The sequence below is a fragment of the Diplotaxodon limnothrissa genome, linkage group LG6 (genome assembly GCF_057381915.1).
Source record: "Diplotaxodon limnothrissa isolate DT_005_m linkage group LG6, D_limnothrissa_male_GT1.1, whole genome shotgun sequence".
Classification (NCBI taxonomy): domain Eukaryota; kingdom Metazoa; phylum Chordata; class Actinopteri; order Cichliformes; family Cichlidae; genus Diplotaxodon; species Diplotaxodon limnothrissa.
Window position 1 is genome coordinate 38916185 of NC_140601.1, and position 15937 is coordinate 38932121.

Sequence of the window (15937 nt, forward strand, 5' to 3'; positions counted from 1 at the left end):
AGAAAAATGACGTCACCTTAGTTCCTGTGCTGTAGCTTCATTCATATAATACCATACAAAAATCTGTACCAATAAAGTAAAATAAACCACGCTAACATGAAAACAGACACAAAAATACATACAATAAAAATAAGATTTGTATCCTTATTTATGTAAAAATGTCACACAGTACTGACTATAATACTGAGAGGCAACTGACTGTAGTTTATAATCCTTGTCATAATCTTAACTATTAGTGTCATTTTTCTTATTTATTTGGATGCTGCAACAAGGAGCTTAATAAAGATAAGCCTACACTCTACAATAGTAAGCATAATTCCTTTAATGCATTATTTAAGATTCATCAGAAACTATTATCACAAATCAGTTAACCATTAAAAAGTGTATAAACAACTACTGTTTTTATACAGTTTTTGTGAAAATGGACAAAAAGATGTGAATAACTGCTGTGTTTATTCTATCATGAACTAACATTAAACTGACTGGTGAACTGAGGGAAATAAAGACACCTGAATAGGTGATGTGTCAGGCAGACCTAAATGATACAGTGTGGACAATAAGATGAAGAAAGTGAAATTATGGTGAATGAATATATTTTATAAGGGAATATAAACAAGCGCAGTTAAAACTCTGAGGGCTGCTATCAGACTACCTGACTTCTGACCACTGAGTTCAATGAAAGTTCACAACCAGAACTTTCACAATGTCAAAATAATAAATGTGGGAAGTCCCCAAGTGAAGCAGTAAATGCAGTCACATGATGAGAAAAAAAAAAAAATTGGTGCCATAAAATCTTTCTTCTTCTTTTTTGGGGTTAAATGGCATAACTAATTCATCAATGATCCAACATGTGTCATGGCCCGGGTGAGCACGGGGTTTTTCCACTCCGCTGGGTTCTACCTTCAGGCAGAGACTCCAATCAGCTTCCACACCTGGTTCCAATCAAGTCACCTGCATATAAGACCAGCATTCACAACAGACCTCTGCCAGATCTTCTGCTAACCCATGTCAGTGCTAGGCTGCGAACCCCTTGTGAGAACCCTCAACTACTGCTTTTCCCTCACCGTGTTTTTCTTTGTCATAGGACCCACCTGGCAGTCACGTTTCCCGAACTACTCTCATCTCCGCCTGGACGCTGGTTCTGTCATCTGGTTTCTTCTTCTCCACCATCGGACTACACCTGCCTGCCTCCCTGCCAAGTCCCTCACTCCACGCATATTCTGGATCCTCTCTGGACACTCCTCACCCGGAACCCCCTGGACACCCCTTCCTCGCATGACACTTTAAACCTGCAACGCGTAAGCCCTAACCTCCATAGCCTAATCCTGCAGCTGTGATTCACTGGACTGCCACTGACTACTTGTCTCTTCTCATTATAGTGACTGCGTACCTCCATCCAAGCCGCTGCCCCTTTTTTCCATCCGTGAAATCCAGCACCTAGCCATAGCACTCAGTTTCATGTTCACAGTTTGGCCTCAGTTCACAGTTCATAGCATTTCATAATTCATAGCATTCATAGTCTCCTGTTGTGTAATTTCACTAGACACTTGTAAATAAAGCACTGTGTTCACGCCCGTTTGCCTCCCTCTGTGTCTGCATTTGAGTCCACACCCACAGCCGGGCCCTCTCGGCCGTAACAACATGAGGGCTATAAAAGCGAGAATATGCCTTTCCACATTATTTATACGCCATCATGCTTGAGGAACTTTAGTTCTCTTAATGGGGACAGTTATCATAGTAGCATGACTCAGTGTGTCCAAGCACAGGACCGCCTCCAACATGACCTCACCAAAAACTTCAAATCACGCTTCATCAGCATGTCTGGAACTGCTAATGTGACTGTAAGGAAGTGGAGAAACGCCTCCCTGGTACATGTCATGTGTCACTTACTTCACTTCTTTCTTACAACACATTCACAGTTCGATTTGCTAATTTGTTATACTCACAAGACTGTGGTTTTATCAGCTTTAGAATTTATTTTACAGCTAATAATTTAATACACTAACTTCTGGGTTTCCAGAAAGAAAAAGACTGTCCAACGTAAAGTATTACCCAGGTGAATCCAGAACAAAAGAAGTCATACTTGGCACTCGGGGAACAAAAATTATATTTCAACCGATATATACGTATTATAATCTTGTGAAGTGTGATTATTCCAAATAAAGATCAGCCAAAACAGAAGGAAAGAAAGTATAAAACCTTTTTAATGCCAAACACCCACTGTTTAAAGGTCACAGTGGATACCAACACAGTGGAAAACACTGGCTTATGGGTCTTCAAGTGCCTTAACTGTGTGTGTGTGTGTGTGTGTGTGTGTGTGTGTGTGTGTGTGTGTGTGTCTCTCTGTTACCTCGCTTTATAAGTTTATGATCTCAGCTGCTAGTTTTAAGTCTTACTGTGAACACTCTGACGTTACATTATAGTGACTATTAGGATCCACAAGAACAATAAAGCAGGATACGCTTTAGGGCAGTCCTACAAGTGTGCAATGTCTCTTGATCAGCTCTACACTTCTTACAAAACTAAACAATGTTTAATGACATGTACAGAGAGATAGCCACTAAAACATTACAGCACAAAAATAATAAATTAATAAAACTGACTAGTAGAATGTACAAGTATACAGAATTCTGTAGCTTTAGTGTGCTGCACAAAATCTGATTATTCTACACACTCACTTCTACACACTGCAGGGTGTTTGTGTTTGTTGCAACGTCACCTTCACCCTATTTTTCCAGTGTGAATAAATAAATATTTAGCAAACAACAAACCATCAAGGAATGACTTGTGCATGAGTGACTAGGTTTTGAATTTTGACCTAAAGTTCCCTTTTTTCATTTTTCAGTCACTTCTTTAATTATGTGCCTGACACCCAAAATACGGTGGAAACACCCGTGACCCTCATGTTTTCTTCCCCCCGATGATCAGTATGATCCGGCACGTGATGGACATCATTTTCTCATACAATGTTTTCCCAAGACATGGTCACCTGTTCACTTTTCTCAAAACCACTAATTTGTAACTGAGTTATAATTAAATGTTCAATTTACGTTGATTAAGTAAATTGCCTCTATGGTATATGAGAAAAAAAACAAGACCGAAAATGATTTTTCTGAGCATTTGAGCCTAAAATAATCTTAAATTGGGCTAACAGCATTTCCACTGATTGCAGCTCAGTAACTTCACTACAAGAGTATTTTTGCAAGTCACCGTGCTTGATGCTCTCTGCCAGAACAGCACCACAAGCCAACCCCCTCAGAGAATCTCAAATGTCATGCTCCACTGTTTCAGATAATCAGCAGCATTAAGATGACGCTTGCTAAGGGATGGAGATGAAACTACAACGGCAAAACACACCAGTAGGAGGTATAATGAAATCCCAGAACACTTTCAAGTTGCCAGGGAAGGGATTAGAAGCAGTCCCGCTTTAAATCCAGCTGTTTATTTGCAGAGTTAATAGCTTTCCCAGTGCCGACACTCACGGCTAAGGAAAGTGTCACACCCCATAAACACTAATGTCAACATTGCAGAAACAATAAGTAATGGGTACAGACATCTAATAGCTGCACACAACATTTTATGCCTAATTTTTTGTGGCAGATAATAAAAACTAATGTTGAAGTGGGAGAAATGACTCAACTCATTTCTAGAGAATGGCTCCCTGTACCTCTATAAGCCTTCTCTCACCACAGCAATATGTGAAGGTGTAAGTCTGCTCAATAACTTGCCTTTACGGTTCTGATTCTTGTGCCCTGATTTTGTACATAATTCCACAGACAAAGCAGAAGAGCACACATCAAACAGAGCAGTATGGCACTGATGTGGCTCAAGTTAAAACAAAAGCTTTCGGAATATTGCAGTGTGAGTATAACAATAGAAAACTACTGAGGCACCGTGTCTTCTGCTAAGATCATACCTCATGTTTCTTAGACCAATATGTAGAAAAATCAGTTTAATCTTCATCAGCCTTCAATAAACACAAAATCAGACAGAATCAAATACCAGCCCCAACACATCTGGCATGGTATATAACTCATAGATGGCACTAAAAAAAAAAAAAAAAAAAAAAAAATACTGGTCGTAGCAAGTGGTACCCCTAGGCCTCAAGGGCTGGTGTTCTGCAAGTTTTAGATGTGTGCTTGATCCAGCACAGCTGATGTAAATGGCTAAATTACCTCCTCAACATGTCTTGAAGTTCCCCAGAGGCCTGGTAATGAACCAATCATTTGACTCATCATTCGATGCTGACCCAGGGTGATATCTAAAACCTGCAGGACACTGGCCCTTGAGGCCTGGAGTTCCCCATCCCTGACCAAAGGTTTCAATTACAAAATCCTAAGTGACTTCCTTCTTCTTTATCGCATTCAAAAGATTTTATGGAAACTTGACCTCCGACCTTGACGTCTCTGAGATTTGAACTAGTCTGATATTTTTAGCAGACGCAGCTATGGCGTCGATTTGAAAGTCCTAAGTCACTTCATTCTCGAGCTCTCCCATTCACAAACCTTGGTTTTCAGGCTGCCCGCCCACTTGGCAGAGTGTTATCAACACTCCGTGAACCTTTTATGGGTCAGGGGTAAAAAAAAAAAAAAAAGCAGAAGCCACACACCAGTTAAAATAGTACAAGTAACAAATACTGAAGGATCATTATAAATTCAAGAGAAAAGAAAAACATGCCAAATTTATAACATTGCATTAGCATATATAAAACAGTAGCCCAGCAAATCCACATTGACATATCAAAAGTTTAAAACTTAAGGCGATGAAAGAAAAAGGCAAAAAGTCTACCTCGCCGCTCTGTCCTGGAAACTCATTAGTGATCAGCGACGTTACAATCCAAAATGTTTCAGTTGAAGAAACCTGTTACATGGTTCAGTGTCACTTTTAGAGTGACTGCTTTAAAAGAGGTTGGGGTCCAATGATCAGCTTGATTGTAATGTATAAGAAATACATTTCTTCATTTTGTATGAATATTTGAGTGATAGGCTGAGATTTTACTCAATTTCTGACACAGAAAAGGACAGCTGCAGAAACCACAGACTGTTCTTATCTGTGACTGTGCGGTCGTGTCAACAAGCTGAAGGTTACATGGGTATCCACACTGGGCTTTAGGTTTAACTTTCAATGACAAAATTGACATAATTCGGACTCTTAAAGGACGCCTAAATATTCACAGAAGCACATACTATCACATTGGTGTGGGAGGATCAGGAGGGCCTGCATTTGAATATAACCTGCATTTGAATATAACCTGCATTTGTATAGCGCTTTACTTAGTCCCTAAGGACCCCAAAACGCTTTACACTACATTCAGTCATTCACCCATTCACACACTGGTGATGGCAAGCTACATTGTAGCCACACCTGCCCTGGGGCGCACTGACAGAGGTGAGGCTGCTGGACACTAGTCCAACTTTATTCAGCAAAGCATCTCGAACAGTGGGTGGGTGGGGTTTCTGTGCACGTCTACCTGAGATGCACTAATCAGGGACATGTGCTGTCACTGACATCATACAGATTTGAGAGTAAAAACAAACCAATAAGTCTTTAAAATGGTGCGTTTGGAGCACTCTAAAGCCTGAGCTCTTGGTTTCCACAAACACCTTTTTGTTTCAAAACATTGGCTTGTTTAATATGGGCTTTTACAAAAGTTATTTCTCTAAAATGAGGCCATCTTTGTTTCCAAAGCACAAAAGTGGGGCATGGGAATAACAACACAAATAGCAAAAATCTTTCTCTAAACATCAACATGGAGTCATTCCAAGTGCTGGAGACAAACAATAGCAGCCCAACAAAACAGAAACTGTTCTGAAGAATGTTGAGGAACTGGTGCGACAGGCACGGACTGAAATGTTAGGCACTGGTATCACTGCAGGTACCAGCCCTCTCCGAGCACTCCTCGGCCAGCTAAAGCCACTGAAATCACACAACCAGCATAAAGCAATGAGAAAATACAATTATGCCATTGATATCTGAAGGTCAGTGTGCTCTTTTATCCTGCACAGTCGGGATAAACACAAACTACCAACCGTGATCATATTCTGCTCAGGCCTCACTCGTCACTGCTGTAAAACTGGTGATGAGCGAGGCTCCTTTAAATTCTAATGCTACAGTCGGAAAGGTGAACGAGCCTCACTCATTGGCCCTGATTAAAACCGAGAAATCAGTAGTGTGTGAAATATGACGTCCATAAATTATATCTGATTTCACCCTCTGCTAAACTCCTTCCAGGTGCAAAGTTTCTGATGCCACTTTATCAGAGAGTAAGTGCCATGCTTTGAAAATATATACCATAAACACTATAAAGGTTAGTATGACTGTGGTTGTGATTACTACTCATGCAGTGTGCAATCATAATGCATGATGAAACTGAAGAGGCAAGTTTCTGATCCCCAAATTAAAAGTATATTAACTACAGTTTTAATTTGGTTATTTATATATTCCATCAGACACTTGGGAATTTACATAGCACCTCTAAGTGACCCATTCACACAGAATTTGTGTGCACATTAAGGGCCATTAACCCAACATGCAAATCTGTAGAAACCACACATGTACAGGAAGAACAATGTTTGAAGCCTAAACCTTTTTTTCTGAGGCAGTATTGCTAAGCAGTGCACATTTAATGTTAACTTATCCTGCACACCAGCTCCACAGGACGTCAGGTTTAGACTGGCTAATAAAAGGGTCCCATTTAAACAGTTTGTTTTACGATTATATTTTTAAGCAGGTAGAATCAAATGCTCCAAAGGTCTAAGCTTTATAACGACAGTATAATAAAACTTCAGTATATAGCGTCAATATATATCAGTTAAGCTGTGCACACAAGACTGCCAAGCTTTTAATATGTGAGTAACAACCTTTTATAACTACAGAAAGTACAACTAGCTTACATTTTCCCATCTTTCTTTGCAAATATGCAGGCATTTTTATGACAGTTGGCACGCAATAGTTTGGTGTTATGGATCAATAGAGTGAAAGAGCACGAAGACTCATGAAGAGCATGTGACGTTCCGTCTATCGAGACTAGGAAGTTAAAAAAAAGAAAGAAAAAAAAGCCTGTTTTCAGCAACAAACAGAGAGAAAGGCAAAGAACAAGGCCAACAGCAGGTTTTCAGAGCACAGTGACCCCGGCGTTACACAACCACATCTACCCAGACAAATCACTATTCTCATGATTCACAAACAAAGCACTTCAAATCCAATTTATACTTGCTCCTATGCATTTCAAACCCTGCCAGTTGTTCCTGCTAAATAATTCACTCCTCACTTAACTGCTTAAGCTCATCAACAAGCCCTCATTATTTTTTGAATGAGCTTCTTGGCAGCAGCGGTGACAAAACGGTAACAGATCCGCCTCTCTGCTCCAGTCACAGAGACTCGTTCAGCTACAGCCCCAACTCCCAGGAGACATGTCACCTTTTATTCTTTCAGAATAAACTAAACAACATTTGTGACCTACAGCACTTTAAGTAGTTTTAAAGCTTTTGCTGCTCTTAACCTTTTTTAGCTACTAAGCAATAGCCCTGAAGCAGCGAGTCACACAGGCAGTTCTTCCTGTAAAAAGCGAGACACTTATTAGAGTAGGAGGATTACCGTTTTATTGCTGAAGAAGAAAACCACATCATGTTTTGTGCAAATGCCATTAAGGCAAAGGACTCTTTTCATAAGGCCCTGACCTAGTGCTTAGTTTCTGAGAAAACTGATTAAGTAATAATGGCATAGGTCTCCTCAGGATTCAGCACAAACTCTTGTCAAATGTCAACATAATATTTTAATAAATTTTGTCAAATTATGACTGAAAAACTGATCATTTCTCAGAGTTTAAGATCATTTTAAAGCTTAAAAAGCATCCCTGAGGAGTCCCCCCCCCCATCTGTAAACTGGGACTGTGGGTTTTTCCTGCTTCTCTGATTCCATCCACCACAACTGTAAAAGGCAGCTAATCTGTCTGCAGTAATTACATTTCATGCTACTCAATGCAGTTCCATAACAGTGAGCTTCTGAGGCCCACGTGAGACATCAAACGTTGCTGAGAAGCCACTTCACAAGTATTACAGATTGCACAGCTGCACATTTAATCAATAAAACACTGATGATTTTAAATGATTTCCAACATTTGATGCAATTAATAGAAAATGTAAAATAATGTGGTAAAAAAGAAGAACATTTTCCCTCTGAGCAGACACTTTAATTGTTGCCCACTTGCACAGTGAACAGAAATAAAAACTTTAGCAAAAGCCGGGAATGCTGTAATCGTATATTTTTCAGTGCTGTTCAAAGCAATAGGAATTAGGCAAAGCAGGTCCCAGCCAAACTGTGATGACAAAAGACCACATTGTGAAACTGTGAGAGAAGCTCATTGGAGACTGAAATAGCAAATGACTGCTTGAAACTGCAAAGGAGTGGCTTTAATCTTATGAAGCTGTGCTGCTCCTCTGGGCTGACATTAAAACTGTAAATAAATTCACAGATTCTCAGAAATCTCTCTGATTTTTGCTTTCATACAATCTGTTGCCTGCGGCTTTGTGAATTTGCCTCAGTTCCAAGAGAGAAATATTTTTAGAAAAGCTATATTTAAACACCTCCCCGCCCCCTACCTTGCCCGTGTCTCTCTCCTCTGGTAACAGAGGTGATTATTATGATGGCAACAGTGAACTGAGTGTTCAGTACTGTGCAAGCAGAGCACAAGTGAGGCAGAGCCTGAAATCACAGATGGCTGATAGTGTGACACATTCTCCTGATGTCCCAGTAATGGCCATTATTCCAGTAAGGGAGCGGCACCTGTTTAAGGCGTCTGCTGGCACCTGCATCAAAGATGACGGAGCTTACAAAAGGTTCCTGGCTTTACTACAGGAAAGAGCTAGTTTATCTTTTTTTTTGTAAAGTATTAGGGCTACGTTAAGAAAAAACTATTATCGATCACTTCAAAAATCAAGTCAAAATTTTGAGATTAAATTTGTAATTCTAATTCATTGTGGTGATGAGTATGTGGATGTTGAACACATGATGCAGAAAGCCGAGTCTGGTCAAAAAACAAACAACAAAAAATAAATAAAAAAATAAAAAAAAACTTTCACTAACTCGTCAAAACAAGGCATTTTGCAGGGGGTATTGCAAATGTGGCAGTTTGTCTTGAAACAACAACGGTAATCTCCACGCTCCCCATTTCAACCTTTTTTCCCCAGAATAATATTTTGACTTTTCTTTAACTTTGAATCTCAAAGTTTTGACTTTATTCCCAAAATAATCAACTTTATGTTTATGTTAATGTGGCCCTAATACTCTGTCATACAGTATGGTTGCCCTGCCATGGAAACTACTGATCACTCTTATCTACTGAAGTCTCAATGGACTTGTATAAAAATCAACAAATCACACCCCTATCTGGAATTCTTTAAGCTCAACAAAGCCTTGGAAATTGATCTGATAACAGAAAAAAAAAACAAGTTGCCTGTAACAGCACACTCACATGTGACAATGGGCTCGGCTTATTGCCTTTTACATTGTTGTAAAGATTACAAACTATTACAAATCTGGGCCACGGTTCATGGAGAAACACTGGTTTCCTTTAACAGAGGCCTTCACTCACTCATTGTTTAACTGAGCAAGCTGTAAATCACAATGAGAGAGTGTACCCTGTGTAAAACTGCCCCACATAGCCTAAGTACAATAATTTCATGTCAATAATTTTGTCATATTAACTCCCAATCATCTGTCTTCAAGGCTTTGTAGATACAAATGCCACCAATAAACTTCCTGCCACTTGGCAGCTGTCTTGGAGCACATCGGGGTAGTTATTTTGTGTATGATACATAAATTATTTTTAATTCTGGTGAGGGCCAGGACATAAACATGTATGAAGAAAAATCAATCACAAGCCAAACACAGAAAACCAAAACAAAAAAATGATAAGGTTTGCTTACCTTTCTGCCAAAAAAAACTTTTTTTCTTCCTAAAAGTTTATTTCATTTCATTCAGAGAGTGTCTGCTTCTTTTTACCTTTTAAATTTTTTTTTTTTTTTTTTTAATAAAACTAAGTGTGTCTACATCTCAGCTGAAGAAAAATCTGACGTAAGAAAAATAAAAAACGAATATTCCTGATGATCGAAAAATAGATTTGGTCTGCTGAGAACCTGGAAGACAAGAAAGTGTCTCAAAGCTATGAACAGGTGTCGAGTCACCAGGGTGCAGGTACATATGAGCAGCACATGCTCTTTGTCTCACAGTGAAAAATGAATAAGTCAAACTCTATTAGAGGAGCAACACTAAGGAGGTGATAAAGACACACAGCCACTACCTGTTCTACTGCATTACAACAGCATCAGAACATGTTTGGCTCGGAAAGTAAAACATCCACAACACAAACTAGTTGGTGTGTGTTTTACCAGTCGGTACAGAATTCTGTTTGGGCATACATGTGGAAAAGGCTTCCATTTTGAACGGCTTTCATTCGGCAGTTTTATTTGTGACATGCTTTCTGAGACAGGAAATGAAAACGTGATCCAAATCATTTAGATATGCTGCAGACACACTCAAACCCTAAGCCTCGTTCTGTCGCTCACAGGTGTTACGGCAGCTTTTACTTCTCCTTTGGTTGCCAAAATGACACCTTTCTCTCTGCATCCTTTCAACCACATCCTGTCCTTTAGTTTCAGCACTTTCAGCATGAATTCTTCCTACAGGTGCTGTCTGTGCAGCCGAGGTCTGAGTGGCTTTTAATGTGTTTGCTGACATATGCCAAATCAGGCTTAGGATACAAAGTACCTTACTTCATACCATGTAGGCTTCAAAAACAAACAAAAAACAAAACGCCACAGGTTGTGGCTCTGGATGCTTCTCTCAGGTTTACGTTCGACATGTCTGCTATTCAGGCCACCGTTATTACTTATTCAGTAATTCACTCATCCAAGTGATTTATTGAAGAAGTCTCTTGGACGAGTAGCCAGATGTTTCCCCCACAGGAAACGCTACGTTCAGATGAACAGAATAAACTTTTTGAGTTATTAAATTTAGCTAAAACTAAACTAAAACTAAAAGGCAGAGTGAAAAGAAACAAAAAATAGAGTTTAGAGAGATGAAAAGTAACCAAACAATTAATCTGTAGTCACAAAATGAATGAAAATAAAGAAAAAATGTCTTTAGTTTTAATCTTTTACATAAAGCATTAAGAGGCTTTGATGCACATATTTATTGAGAACATAAGCATGAATGACCTAACTGACTGCCTTGACAAAATACTTTATAATACTTACATTCTGAAATTCTTCTTAAATCATACAAGTACATCCCATACCAACTACCAATAAAATAAAAAAGCTTCAATTACATAAAATTTTCTAATAAAAAAACTAAAATGAAATGAGAAATACCAATTTTGAAAATGAACTGAAATTAATTTAATCAGAAAAAAAAACCCTATATTAATTCTGATTCAGACACGACCATATCCGTTACATATATCCTTACCAGAAACAAATACAATAAAAAACATTTCTGAGAATGACAGCCTACATCAGACCAAACTTTTCGTGTGTTAAAACCAAAATGTTTTACATCTATCTTATTCTTTAGCTACATCTAGAATGGGTTCACTTTCTTATACAGACATATGAACATTATAACATGACCACAAAAATCAACATAAACATTATGACTACAGAGTTAACTGATTTGCATAAATGCCTAAATACCCGACCAGGAAGAGAGACCATAACGTTCACTTTTTTTGCCACCTTGAAACAGGCTTAACTGAAGTCAGCAGGAGTCTGGCTGCATTACTCGAGCTCTTTTAGAACAGCCTCATGCAAATCTTAAAGTCAAATTCCTCTGTGAATTACCGTGAATAACTGGCTCAACAACACAGCTAACTGCTACGCTTTATTTAAGATCTACTATGAGACAATGTGGCAGTTAAGGAACAACCTGCAAAAGAGAACAATGCAAGTTTAAAGAAGTGGAAGCCTAAAGAAGATAGCATTATTGGATTACTTGCATTAAACCTGAAACTGAACATGTGTTTAAAGGAAAAGAAACGTGTTCTGGTGTGCGGGCTTTTACCACAGCCTGTGGGTATTGCTTTGAATAGAATTTCACGAAGCAGCAGCTTTAGTCATCTAAAAATAATGACTACATGACTTGAAGCTTCTTGAGCACCAAAACAATAAGCTCCATGAAGCGGTTTGGATGACAACAAGTGAATTCTTATTCCTTATAACACTATGCAGCACTAGTGTTTCTTTTAGTATGAGCAATGGCTACTTGACAAAAGTAGTATTGTTCAATATAACCTATAGAGACCACTGAGAGGAGCATAGACTTTATACAAAAGATGGAAGTAAGTTTCTTGTCTAAAAAGTGAAGTCAATGCATTTTTGCACTCTTCAGGTTGCATAAAGTAGTTAATTTGAACAGAAGTTTACAGCCTTTTTGTCTACTTTACCATGTGACTGGGAAGTTACTGTGGTATCACTCAGTTTCTGAACCTGAGCCACCTCGCCTTGTCAAAACGCTAAAATCAAGGCAAGAAAATGGTCATATTGAGGCTAACCAAGGAGTGACATAACGATGAGCTACATACGTTTTTATATACAGTGGGGCAAAAAAGTATTTAGTCAGCCACCGATTGTGCAAGTTCCCCCACTTAAAATGATGACAGAGGTCAGTAATTTGCACCAGAGGTACACTTCAACTGTGAGAGACAGAATGTGAAAAAAAAATCCATGAATCCACATGGTAGGATTTGTAAAGAATTTATTCGTAAATCAGGGTGGAAAATAAGTATTTGGTCAATAACAAAAATACAACTCAATACTTTGTAACATAACCTTTGTTGGCAATAACAGAGGTCAAAGGTTTACTATAGGTCTTTACCAGGGCCCTGTGCTTCGTACGTCGCTTACTACATCCAAGATCAAATGAAACATCCAAGACCAAATCATCGCGCTAACTCTGAGCTTGCTATTCCGGTTCCCCGAACACACCTGTTGTTGACGATTAGTATAGCTGGATGAAGTAATGTGAGATCACTGGGTGGCCCAACAGGGGCTAAGATAAGAGATAAGATAAGATAAGATAGAACTTTATTAATCCCTCGGGTGGGTTCCTCTGGGAAATTCGACTTCCAAAAAAAGCACAGCAACGACCGAAGTTACAGTTACAGAACTGTTATATATATATATACACACACACACACACACACACACACACACACACATATATAAATACAGAGACAAATATAAATAAAATATACAAAGGGGATAAATAGAATAAATAGGAATAAAAAATAAAAAATAAAAAATAATAAAAAATACGCATCGATAGTAGAAACATTGATCGGCAACCCTTTGATTGGTCGGCGAAAATGTCGAAGGAGCGCGCTCGGTATTTTTCGGCAGCAGAGCAAGAACTCTTGAGTGAGGGATTTCAGGAGTTTCGGAGTTTAATTAAAACGCAAGGGAACACTGCAAAGGCTGCAAAAGCAAGGAGAGAGGGCTGGCAGGAAGTTGCTGACAAATCAAACTCGTAAGTAATTCAATAATAATAATAATGGATTGGATTTATATAGCGCTTTTCAAGGCACCCAAAGCACTTTACAATGCCACTATTCATTCACTCTCACATTAACACACTGGTGGAGGCAGCTACGGTTGTAGCCACAGCTGCCCTGGGGCAGACTGACAGAAGCCAGGCTGCCATATTGCGCCATCGGCCCCTCTGGCCAACACCAGTAGGCGATAGGGTAGATTTATCATATCACACCATATTATCCAATATTATATTACATTATATTATAATATGTTATATTTTATCCTCTTTCACATTAGAGCCACAACAGGACCCACTAGAACATGGGAACAGGTAAAAGTGAAATATAAGAATATTCTACAGAATGGTAATATTTATCACTTATATTGCTTGTCGTCTCTTGGAAAGAGACCCTGGAATAATCTGTTTGTTTGTTCATAACAGCAACCAAGAAAAGGGCAGAGCAAAAAAAAAGACAGGTGGTGGTCCTGCACCCCCTCGTCAACAAGTTGGTTAAGTGAATAATACCCTCACGGGAAAATCAATATCTCTCTATGAGCACACTGTCGCACTGAGCTAAAGGATCCTGTCTGTCCCGCAATATACGCTGAATTCTGAGGACTCTCCTTATCAATCTTGCACCTTCCGCAATGGGTTGCTCGCGTAAACGGACAGGATATGACTGCGACAGACTTCCCAAATCCACCTTCGCTTTTATAGCCGTGGTCTCTCATCTTGATTACACGAAGTAATTTACAATTACTACTCTGAAATATGAATTAAATCTGTAATAATCACATACATGTAATAGAATGTTAATAGTACATTTCCCTTTTTTAGGAAATGACCTGTATGTATCTGTGTGAAATCAATAAAAGGATCAAGTGCTGCATTATCTTTAGTTACATTGATGTTATTTATTTATGGTGAAACAGTGGTGGAATATCGCTGTTGCTTTCGTATGAATGACGCGGACATACCTGCGTGGCCGCGATCTAATCCTGTTTACATAAAGTAAACCTGCTCCCCAGCAGGTTTACGCTTACGGCTCTGTTGCTATGACAGCAAGTCCCGGATGGGCTTCGGGGAACCGAACGATCCAGGATCACGCGAAATCGTCAACAATCTAATCCAGCTAACTCACTTAGCGCGGTACGAAGAACGGGCCCCAGGTTTGCACACACAGTAGCTGGTATTTTGGCCCATTCCTCCATGCAGATCTTCTGGAGAGCAGTGATGTTTTGGGGCTGTCGCCGAGCAACACGGACTTTCAACTCCCGCCACAGATTTTCTATGGGGTTGAGGTCTGGAGACTGGCTAGGCCACTCCAGGACTTTCAAATGCTTCTTACGGAGCCACTCCTTTGTTGCCCGGGCGGTGTGTTTTGGATCATTGTCATGTTGGAAGACCCAGCCTCGTTTCATCTTCAAAGTTCTCACTGATGGAAGGAGGTTTTGGCTCAAAATCTCACGATACATGGCCCCATTCATTCTGTCCTTAACACGGATCAGTCGTCCTGTCCCCTTGGCAGAAAAACAGCCCCATAGCATGATGTTTCCACCCCCATGCTTCACAGTAGGTATGGTGGTCTTGGGATGCAACTCCGTATTCTTCGTCCTCCAAACACGACGAGTTGAGTTTATACCAAAAAGTTCTACTTTGGTTTCATCTGACCACATGACATTCTCCCAATCCTCTGCTGTATCATCCATGTGCTCTCTGGCAAACTTCAGACGGGCCTGGACATGCACTGGCTTCAGCAGCGGAACACGTCTGGCACTGCGGGATTTGATTCCCTGCCGTTGTAGTGTGTTACTGATGGTGACCTTTGTTACTTTGGTCCCAGCTCTCTGCAGGTCATTCACCAGGTCCCCCCGTGTGGTTCTGGGATCTTTGCTCACCGTTCTCATGATCATTTTGACCCCACGGGATGAGATCTTGCGTGGAGCCCCAGATCGAGGGAGATTATCGATGGTCTTGTATGTCTTCCATTTTCTGATGATTGCTCCCACAGTTGATTTTTTCACACCAAGCTGCTTGCCTATTGTAGATTCACTCCTCCCAGTCTGGTGCAGGTCTACAATACTTTTCCTGGTGTCCTTCAAAAGCTCTTTGGTCTTGGCCATGGCGGAGTTTGGAGTCTGACTGTTTGAGGCTGTGGACAGGTGTCTTTTATACAGATGATGAGTTCAAACAGGTGCCATTCATACAGGTAACGAGTGGGGGACAGAAAAGCTTCTTACAGAAGACGTTACAGGTCTGTGAGAGCCAGAGATTTTCCTTGTTTGAGGTGACCAAATACTTATTTTCCACCCTGATTTACGAATAAATTCTTTACAAATCCTACCATGTGAATTCATGGATTTTTTTTTTCACATTCTGTCTCTCACAGTTGAAGTGTACCTCTGGT

General features: G+C 39.8%; 1 protein-coding gene across 2 annotated transcripts in view; it reads right to left on the bottom strand.

Moving 5' to 3' along the window:
• The window catches only part of LOC146631176 (testis-expressed protein 2-like), a 36887-nt gene that overhangs the window by 19481 nt on the left and 1469 nt on the right, over positions 1 to 15937 (bottom strand). The window contains exon 1 of one of the 2 annotated variants that reach the window (XM_085355168.1): positions 4789 to 4986. The exons of the other annotated variant lie outside the window; for it this stretch is intronic. Coding sequence (XP_085211294.1) covers positions 4789 to 4814 — 26 coding nt within the window. The 5' untranslated portion in view covers positions 4815 to 4986. Of the gene's footprint in view, positions 1 to 4788; positions 4987 to 15937 lie in introns of those variants that run through there. 2 annotated transcript variants of the gene reach the window in all.